At 41.2% G+C, this 10,844-nt stretch overlaps 1 protein-coding gene across 1 annotated transcript; it reads left to right on the plus strand.

Annotated features, from left to right (window-relative positions):
- Positions 1-757: 757 nt before the first annotated feature.
- RBM12B (RNA binding motif protein 12B) lies at positions 758-7,363 on the plus strand. The gene is made up of 3 exons (XM_061346771.1): positions 758-845; positions 3,867-3,912; positions 4,601-7,363. Exon 3 carries the CDS (start codon positions 4,629-4,631, stop codon positions 6,711-6,713), a length of 2,085 nt encoding a protein of 694 aa, XP_061202755.1. The 5' UTR covers positions 758-845; positions 3,867-3,912; positions 4,601-4,628; the 3' UTR covers positions 6,714-7,363.
- Positions 7,364-10,844: the final 3,481 nt, after the last annotated feature.

A 10,844-nucleotide genomic window follows, 5' to 3' on the forward strand; every position in this document is an offset into this window, starting at 1 on the left:
GGGAATGCCAGGCAATGGGCGCTGCTCAACTCCAGCATCATTTATGTGCCTGCATTTCCCTGGAAGCCGAAGATACTGAAAGAGGTTTGCAAACCCCAAGCAATGCAGCTGCCACTGAGGTAGCCTTGGTTGCATTTAGTTAAGGTGTTTTTTAAGGACCTGGTGAGAGGAATGAACGCAGCTCTGTACAACAAAGTTAGCCATGGCCTAGCACTGCATTTAGCATAGAAATGATTGAATAACAGACAGAAACAGAAGCCAGACATGAAGTCAGGATGCAGAATGTGCTCCCCTGAAACTCCTCGTGCATCTCAGACACTTCCAGCATGACGAGCTGTGAAGTCCATCACTGACCAGCAAAGCATCTCCTCGGTGGGTCTGCAGCCATAGGGACAGAAGGCAGATGGAAGGCCAACAGTGTGAGTTTCCTCCTTCCCACCCTACAGCACGGCTTCCTTTCAAGTTGTATCATGATGTGGACTGAGAGGAAAGAAACTGAAGCTTTTACCCCATGCTGCTGCAATATTACTCCCTGCAAGTGCATTCTGGAGTGGCCTCCCCCTGTGCCTCTCTCCTCTTGCAGCAGCGTTGAAAGGGAAGTCAACAAAAACAGATCATCTCTGCAAACAGTGGGATGTGCACACAGCAAACCCTGCTGTAAGGAGTTGTGTGGCAAGAAACGAGCACAGCGAGGACCACAGACATCTGATACCATTGAGAAACACAATCCTTCCAACTGTTATAGAAGAGTCCATCAGGCGGTGGAGGACGCCATCTTGGTGGTGCTGTGCCGGGGACTGCGGGCAGCGGGGCTCGGCGCGGAGCCTGTCCTGGTGGCGTGTCCGGTGGGTGGATGGCATGAGGGAGAGCGCCCGGTTTCCTGGGACGCTGCGTGTAACCAGGGGCGTGGGGGTCGCGCCCTCAGCTTATTCTGAGCAGCCTAACCCTCGTGGAGTCGCTGCGCGATCGTTCCCGGGGCCGCGGCCTCTTCATGTCGCCTGGCTGCCCACCACCTTTCCTCCCTTAAGCCTTGTCCCGGGACCGTGGCGAGGCCGGGCTTCTCCGCGGGGTCGGACCACGGCTGGCTGTTGGCGGGCCAGAGCACGCTTGGCGGCCTCCCCCTCACCCTCTTCCCCTCATTGCCTGTTCTCCATTCGCCGCCCGCGGCCCTGGGCTTCGGCCATCTCGGCCTCTCCGGGCTTGTGCGACGCCGTCTGTGGCTGGAGCGGTGTAGGGGCCGCTGCGGGCGTCTCGCTGGCTTTCTCTAGCTCGCAGCGCTCGGAGCTGGCCGTGCTCACATCGGCCGTGTAGCGGGCCCTGCGGCGAAGCTCACGCGCATCTTCCTTCAGCGATGTGAAAACTCGGTAACAACAGCTTACTTCGACTATTAAGGCTTATTTAAAGAGGTTTAAGATAATAATTCATTCTCTGATCCCCCAGTTCTTATATTGGTTCAGCTGTATGGTTGGGGTAGTTCTGTGAGTGTTGTAGTTTGCATATTGACTGCATGCAGGCTATGTAATCTCTACGTCACCGTAAAAACACTAGTCTAGTGCAGGCTTAGTTTCCTACAGTGATTACAAGCTGCAGTTTTTTTCTAGTTAAGTTTTAGTTTGGAATTTGCTGAGGATGTAGAGGTATAGGCATAGTACTGTTTTCTAGTTAATTCGGTTAAAATACAAGATTTCTTAAAACTGCACACCTCCGTGCTTTTGAATTGGTGGCATGAAGTTGTCAATTACTTAAAATTTAAATTCGTGATCTTTGAGGCCCTTGCAGAGTTAATGAATTGGGCTTAGTTTTGTGTGGCACTTTCAACCCCAAAGTTACTCTTCTTCAATTTTTTAAATTCACTTTAAATTCTTGGATGGCTTGTCTGCACCGTCTACCAATGCTTGAACGTTCAGTCAGTAAAAGCTTCTTATTTGAACTGGCATTTCTCTTTGTGGACTTCTTAAATATTACATCATGGTCTGGAATCGCTGTGTCTAGTTTTCACCACTGAAGGTTGTATGTTGCATCCTTGGCGCATCATGGAGAACTTGCTGTTTATCATGGAAGAAATACTGGGATCTGTTCCGAATGCTGCTTAAAAATTGGGATAAGAATGCAGTTATGAAATTCAGAAATACTACAGGTTAAATCCATCATGAAGTAGCAGGGCAGCGGATTTGATTTTTCAAGACACGAAGGTCCTGTAAGAAAATTCGGCCCCTGAATTCTCCTTGCTTTTTGGCATTGTCGTCACATCTGTTGAGAAGATAATATTACAACGTGTACTGGGTCTGGCTGGGATGGAGTTAACGTTCTTCATAGTGGCCCTTGTGGTTCTGTGGTTTGGATTTATGGCTAAGTATTGGCCACACATCATTGCTTTTGCTATGGCTGAACAGTGTATCCACAGTGTCAAGGCTTTCTTTTTTCCCTACTCTGCCACCCTGGCAAGTATGCTGGGAGGGGACACAGCCAGGACAGCTGATCCAAACTGACCACAGCGATATTCTGTACCATGTAATATGCTCAGTAACAAAAACTGAGGTAGAGGAAGAAGGTTCTTGTTTGATCATTTTGCGTTTTTCTGTGGGAGATTCTTTCATTGACTTCCAAGGTGCTTGTTATTTGAGGCAGGGTGGACCTCAGCCTGTGAGAGGTGATGAGTGATTTCCTTTGCTTTTTTTTTTTTTTTTTTTCATCTTCACTGAATATAAAGTGTCTTCATCTTGACCCACAAGTTTTCTTGACTTTGTTCTTCTGTTTTCTTCCCCATCCCACTGGTGGGGATAAGGAGTGAACAGGTGGCTGTGTGGGTGCTTGGTTGTTGGTCGGGGTCAACCCGCCACAGAAATAGAGAGAACAGGTGATCTTTAGTGAAGTTACTACGTAGGCAGGGGTTTTTTTTCAGTTTGTTGTGCTTACAAAGTGCTCATGTAGAAGTGATGTAGAATTCATTAGTTACTGAAGTTGGGGTTTGCTCTTGTTTTGCAAAACATGTGGAGTGATAGTTACTGTTATCAGTAGATCAGGATCTAGTGCTTTACATTTGTTATTGAGCGGGGGTTTGTACACTGGAAGCGACAAACAGTTGTTAGAGCACTGGAATCTTGGTGTTTCGGTGTTTTGGTTTTTTTTTAAAGGGATGTGATCATTTGGCACAGAAGCTTGTGTTTGAGAGTGCGGTGCTATGTGTTGTGTGGTGTTAGATAATGGTGAAAATCAGGATAGGTTTAAGTTGGTGTTATCAAAGTGATTCTTGTTCTTATGTTTGAAAGGCAGTAAACATAGAGAGAAAATACTGAAACTTGCTTTGCAGTTGAAGTGCTCCCTGAAGTTTCTTCATATTGGATTTTTTTGGTGGTTTTTTTTTCATTTGATTGTCTCTGCTGTGTCCTTTAAGTGCAGTGCTGGGTTCGTGAGTAGCATACTCTTGTTGTGAACTTTGAAAGCAGATGGATTTCAGAAGAATGGACACTTCCTGTAACCTTGAGGTGGACTTTACGCATTTTTCAAGGACCAGAAAGAATTGAATTGAGAGTTTTTCCCTCGATATACTGTCAGTCTGTTTCATTTCAACAGTTCAGTGTCGCAAGTGATGACCAAGTAATCCCATCGTGCTCTCATCATTTCCAGAAGTCAACTAAAACTGTGATTTTTTTTCTTTTTTTCTTCTAAACTGGAAACACAAAGATGCAGTGCATAGCATCTTGGGACGTGGAAGGAGTTCTTCGTAGTATCCCAGATTGTGGGTTCATTACATGCTTGGCTTTAATATTAGCCACTGTTAAGGATGAGCTGCAGCAGTGTAACACAGTATATGAGGCAAAGTACAGATAATCAGCCATTAATTATGTTTCATTTTCTTTCCACAGTTAAGTTGATTTTACAGAATTTGTCAGGTCTTCAAAGCAGAAACAGGTAAGCTGCCAAAAGCTTAACACTTCTCACTGAGTATTGTGACAAGATCATACTCAGCCTTTTTTTTCTTGCACTTGTGGCTGGGAGCTAGGATATGCTCTCCTGAGTACATGTGGCTGCTGCAGTTAACACTCTGACTACATGAAAGACGCAACATTTTTGAATGCAGAGAAAACATACATTATTGAACAGAACTGATCACTGGGTAGAACAATTTGTCGAAGCAGTAAAGTCATCACTGTTGGTGAATTACTTCATTTTCCAGTGATACAGTTACTCTTTTTTCTTTCTCCTTTTATCATCTAGTATTTTCCGTGTTACGATCACAAGCATCCTGTTTAAAAATAAACAGGATTTTTTTTGTTCCTTAGGACTGGGCAGAGATTTCTGGCATACAGTAACTACGCCATGAAAGACTTCAGGTGTTCTTTAAGTATCGTGGATGGTGAGGAGTGACTTAGGTGGATTCTGTTGCCCCTAGGGTAGGGAATATTGATAGACTTGTGTACATGTGCTGGTGGAGCAGCTAATTGTTCTGACTAATGAACTTTCAGTGAGTTTTTTTGATACCTTCTCTCTCGATTGAGACAAGGACATTCATTAAAAAGGCTCTAGCTTCTTAAGTGTTAAGATACTGTAATAGCTGAGTACTAAAGATGTGCTATCATGTGTACCTTTTTGTCTGCAGGTGATTTTTGCTGTGGGTTGAGCTCAGCATGGCTGTAGTCATCCGTTTACAGGGGCTTCCTGTTGTTGCGGGTCCTGCAGATATTCGTCGTTTCTTCTTGGGATTGAATATTCCTGATGGAGGTGTGCATATTATTGGAGGAGAGATTGGGGAGGCTTTTATTATATTTGCAACAGATGAAGATGCACGGCGTGCCATGAGCTGTTCAGGAGGGTTTATCAAGGACTCGCGCATAGAGCTGTTTCTCAGCAGCAAGGCAGAGATGCAGAATACCATAGAAATGAGCCGGAAACGATTTGACCGTGGGGGACGAGAAAATATGGCTGTCTCTAGAAGAACAGGTACTAATGGTTCTGGTGCTGGTGTTGGAGACATGCCACATTTAGTCACGCCTTTTCCCAAAGGAATGAATAAACCTGGTTATGGTCCCCCAGATCATCCGGAGGCTGGTTTCCATGCCAATGGTGCAAGGCATGGTAATATAGGTATGCCTAAATCAAACTATCAGTCAAGAAAGGCATGTCATCCATTTAACCCAGATGATCTTTACTTATTTCTACGTGGTATACCTTACTCTGCAACAGAAGATGAAGTACGTGCTTTCCTTTCTGGGCTACATGTGGATGGAGTGATTATGATAAAGCATCGCAATGGTTTAAACAATGGCGATTGCTTGGTAAGATTTGCTACGCCAGGTGATGCCTTAGAAGGACTTAAACGTCACAGACAGTACATGGGTCAGAGGTTCATAGAAATTAGCCCATCTACAGAGGAACGGTGGATTGAATATGGTGGGAGGGTGGATATGCCAGATGAAATCAATGACTTTTTCTGTGAAGACCATTCTCCAAGAAGTTCAGGCTACATGCATTCAAGGAAGCATTCTCATTCACGATCGCCAAGGAGACAAAGAACACGTTCTCGTTCATCTCCCAACCAGGAATATTACATACACTTAAGAAATCTATCTACTAATCTGGAGAAAAGAGATTTGAGAGATTTTTTTCCTGACCTGGATATATGCAGCCAACAGATCAAGCTTCTAACAGATAAGCATCAGAGGAGGACTAGGGATGCCTTTGTGATGTTAAGGAGTGAGAGAGATTATCAGGCTGCTTTGGAATGTCACAGAAAGGTTCTTCTCAATCGTCCTGTTTACATTTTTCCAATTTCAAGAAAGTCAATGTTGAAAATAATTGACTCTTGCGAGAGGAAAAGATCACAGGACAGAGATCATCTTGGACAGGCCATACCAGAGAAAAGTTACCGGGAAGGTCATTCCGGCCCTAAGACATGTGTTTATGTAAGGAATTTTCCATTTGATGTGTCAAAAATTGAAGTACAAAGGTTCTTTGAGAGATTTGATATTGATGAAGATGATATTTACTTGCTCTATGATGACAAAGGAGTTGGGTTGGGAGAAGCATTAGTGAAGTTTAAATCTGAAGAACAAGCCATGAAAGCAGAAAACTTAAATCGTCGGAGATTCTTGGGAACAGAGGTATTAATAAGACTTATATCTGAAGACCAGATGCAGAAGTTTGGTGTAAGTGTACCGTTGTCTGCACCAAATGAAATGCAGGGTAATTCACGTCCGTATGACAGAGGTCCAGTTGGCTCACCGTCTGGGCCACCACAAGGGCCACCTATTCATTCATTTGGTCCCCCTGGAAACTTCAGGCATCCTTCTGAATTTAGGCACCCCCCTGAGGACTTCATGTGCCCTCCTAAGGATTTTAGAGGTCCACCACCCCTCATGGATTTTGGTGGTGACAGTGAACCTTTTGGCAGAATGGAGTTTGGGAATAATAAAATGGGAGGTTTTCCTGAAGGAAGATTTATGCCAGATCCAAATTTTAGTGGTGGTTCTGAGCATGTTGTCCCTATTCGGTTGAAAAATTTACCTTTTAAAGCTACTCCTAATGAGATTCTGGATTTTTTCTATGGCTACAGAGTGATCCCAGAGTCAGTTTCTGTACAGTACAATGAACAAGGATTACCTTCGGGTGATGCCATTGTTGCTATGACAAATTATGAGGAAGCTATGGCTGCTATTAATGAACTGAATGATAGGCCGATTGGTCAACGGAAAGTTAAGTTGAGCTTGCTGTAAAGGAGGAAAAGATGCTCTAGAGTAAGACTTTCTAGATTTGACAGTATTGACAGTTATTTTAACTTTCTTTTTTTTTTTTTAATTACTGGAAGATGCAGAAAATGGTTTTTATCAACGGTTGTAAATATCTAGTTCAGTTGTTCAGCTCTTGGTTGAAATATTTGTACGGTTAAGATACGAGAACTGTATTGTGCCTACTTGTAGCAGAGAGCTGGGAAATTCATGAGGACATCGAATGTCTTACACCAGGGTATAAAGGCATGGAGTTGTAATGTTTTGGGTTTTTTTTTTTTATCTTATTTTTTTATTTGTTTGGGGTTTTTTGTTTAGGTTTTTTCCCAGTTTGCTTTAATTCCATGTCCCATTACATTGCATCAAATAAAAATGTAAGTGCTGGTTCATTAACCACACAAACGGTTCAAACAACTCCAATGCTCCCTGCATTATTAACTAACACATGTTACTGAGGTTAGCTTTATGGAGTTAAAAAAGTTACTTTTTTAATTTCTTTTTTTTTGGTGTAAACTGGTGAGGTTTTGTTCGGTTTCATGTGTTTGCAGGCATTCCTGTTAAAAGAAGACAAAAGAGCTTCCTGTTCACATTAGCTGGCTTTGCAACTTTTTTTAATAAAACCAGAAATTGCCATTAAATGTGTGTCTTATATTTAAAAGTTGGGTAGGTAATGATCTTAACTATTATGCTCAGCATACGTGAGCCTTGGTGAGAATGATGCTGGCTCTCTTATCTGGAAAGAGTGAACTATTACAGTTTGTCAACACACTGCTGAGCAGGTAGTTTGATTACAAAACCTGTAGTAATCAGTTGGATAGGCTTTCTTGTCCACTCACTATAGTTCCTTGAGGCAGAAAATTCATGTTGGAATTGGATCAAGAATTCTGACTTAAGTGGTCTCTTGTTTTAGCTCCACATGTTCATAATATTAACTTGCTGATGATTTCTAGATGCATTCTGGGTCAATCTCTTACTAGTTTTCCATGCTGACAGCCAACTACCTTATTTTCTTATATAAGAAAACAAATACTTATGTTAGCACGTAGAATGCTCCTACTACTTTGGTAGCAGCATATTTACATTTTAGGAAGAAATAAAAACCTGTGTGAGAAGAAACTTCATCTTCAAAATTCAAGCTTAGTAGGAAACTGGTTGTGTGGATAAGGGCTTAGTTGACAACCATGTAAGATAGTACTTGAAGTACTAAGGAATTTTAGGAAGTTTTAGTCCCCTCTTAAACTAAGACAACGAAGTTGCAACTTGGTGATGAAAAGTGGTTTTAACCTTTGCTCACGCAATACCGAAACAATTTGTAGAGTAGTTGAGGTTGGGACCTGGACCTGGAGATCCCTAATCAACTAGAACAGGTTGTTCATGGCCTTGTCAGTCAGATTTTTATTAGCTTTTAAGGATAGAGACTGGGCACCCTGTTCCGGTAACTACCAATCAGTAACTGATCACCTTAATTACTTTATGTAAAACCATCATTATTACTAAGTTGCCATGTAAACTACTTGAAGTAGAAGTAAATAATACCAAGAAAAAGCATTTTGAATGATAATGCCAGGTCTATATATTTCTCAGCAAAGAAACTTAAATGTGGCCAAATGTTAAAATTCTGAACATCTGCATACCTTTTGTTGTTGTCTGGTAGGAATTAGCTTCAGAAGCATACTGTTCTGAATCCTCCTCTGAATTCAAATGGTTAAAACAAACCCCAGCAAATTGGTGCTTTTATTTCATAGCTGCTATAAAAGAGATCAAGGAGCCAGAATACATTGCAGGAATAGAAAGGTATTTTATGAGAATACTCAAAAACCTTGTCTGAGCTAAGCATGCTGTTGAAAACTTCATCTTGATTATCTTTGTAGGCTAACATCTTCACTACTAGTTCTTGCCTCTTATCAGCCATGTTGTAAATGTGAATGAAACTAACTTTTGCAGTCAATCAGCGTTAGATGATTTGTTGGTTTTAAAGTTCTAGCTACTAAACAGCAGATTTCAAGCACTGAAAATAATGAGGTAAACTTTTTCTATGCTTCTAGAGTTGTACACAACTGTAGTAGGATTTAGATACTGGAAAGATGCAGGAGTTCAGTGGGGCTTTTCCCAGTTAAGTGCGAGATAGTATTTTAGAAAAAGCATCTATCCTCAAGAAAGAGTAGTTGTTGATAAGATGCCATTAATCTTGGGGATGGTAAACTTCTACCCTTAGTGAATACAGAGTCATAAAGCTTATAATGGCAGAGATTACAATGAAGGTATTTTAAAATGATTTTTTTTCCCTATAGATTGTCTTTAGTTTAAAGCCAGATGAGGCCAAAGAAGTAGTTTTTTTTTTAAAGCCTCTAAGACAAAAGCTGTGCTGCAAAGTATGCACTGATGGTCTCAAGCATAAGGAAACGGGGAAGGGATGCGTGTATATCAGCTAAATAAAGAGGTTAATCGTACAGTTGTTGTTCAGTTTATAGGTGTTATCTTGCTAGTTCTGGGCTGTCCCAGTCCTGTTCCCACTCTTCCACCCTCCCCATCTTCCCCTCCATGTGTGTATGTGGGCATCATATTCTGATTCTGCCTAAGCAGGTGGTACAGGTGCATGGTGTGGTGACAGCATTGCGTTGCGTGATAATAGGGTTTTATACCTTTAGACGTTTAATGGCTTCGAGGCACTGTACTTTTAAGTATAAAGCACAAATAAGAGTCTGCAGTGACATGGCTTGAATTACTGCTTTTCATTTTTAAGTATCATCCATTATAGTAAAAGAGTAACAAATGTAATGCTGCAGTTTGTGGTGCTGATGTAAAATACAGCTAGTTTCCTCAGTAACACTCACTCTGAAGTTGCTTTTACTACCATTGTCTGTCCAAAAAGTGTGATACAAAGGAGGACAATCTCCATTGTCAAACACTAGTAATAGTGATCATGTACAGAAGCAGCTTTGAGGCCTTCAGGAAAGCTGTAACATAGGATAATCTTACGAGTACAAGTATATAATCCTAGTCCCAAAGGGATGCACCAGAATGGCAAAATATTCTTAATAAGAATGGATACAAGCCTACATCATGTAGGTGTCAGTAGTCAAAAATACATACGAGCAAATGGATTACTGTCAGTCTTGCAGTACACACTCATGCCATGAGAAAAATCTTTGCAAAAGTATCTTAGGTAATACTTGATGCTGTAATTACATTCTAAATTCTTCTGGCTTTAAAATACTTCAGTCAGTGGCTTTTTAGTGTGTAGTTTGGAGGTCACACAATTTCTGTTCAACATGTAAACTTACAACCTTATATATGCGGGACAAAGTTGCCCAACCTGTACTTCTTCCCTGCTGTAAGTTCTTCTGTAATTCCTAAAGCTGATTTTTGTGAGGTAGGGGAGGAGAAGGAACGTGAAGCTGCTGAGGAAAAAAACCCAACCTTCTGTACCCCAGCTGCTAATCTTTTATTGGAAATTAAACACTGCTTCCTTTTTTTTTTTTTTTTCCCAGAATTCCTTTTCCATGGCATAGTACAAAAATAATTGTTATTTGCATATATATATATATGATATGAAAACCTGGTATAGTCATACATATATAAACCATCTGTTCTGGAGATGGACTACATGACTTCACTGAATATGAAGTGATAAAGTGATGCTCATCATAATTCTGATGTTGAGATACAGATACTCTTTGAAGTGCCCTACTTGCAGAAATAGAGGGGAATTAGTTACCTGGTGTAAAGTTCCTGGTCATTAGTGTTCTACTCCTTGTCAATAGTATGTAATTCTGGTGTAAAACTGTTTTCTGAGTTTAAAACAATCCTATATTGTGAAATCTTTACTTGTATTTTCATCACATCATTTTTTGGCAAAACCTGTTTTTTGACCTGTCAGAACAAGTATGCATTGCATACTTTGCATAAGTGGACAAAGGCAGCATCAATATTTAAAATGCACTCCCTCATTTATTTCTGTAACTGTTACGAGTATTTGGTTATAACTTAAAGATTGCTTTCCCAGTTACAGGTTTAAATTCCAGATTATACATGTGTTCTTTCCTCAGTGGATGCTAAAGCCAGAGACAATCTAGTAGTAGCTTTCTGGCAGACAGTTGTATGCTGTTCAGAAATGAA

Source organism: Neopsephotus bourkii, unplaced genomic scaffold, assembly GCF_033783945.1.
Source record: "Neopsephotus bourkii isolate Nb327-2 ecotype Australia unplaced genomic scaffold, CSIRO-AGI_Nbou_v1 NB_275, whole genome shotgun sequence".
Taxonomy (NCBI): Eukaryota; Metazoa; Chordata; class Aves; order Psittaciformes; family Psittacidae; genus Neopsephotus; species Neopsephotus bourkii.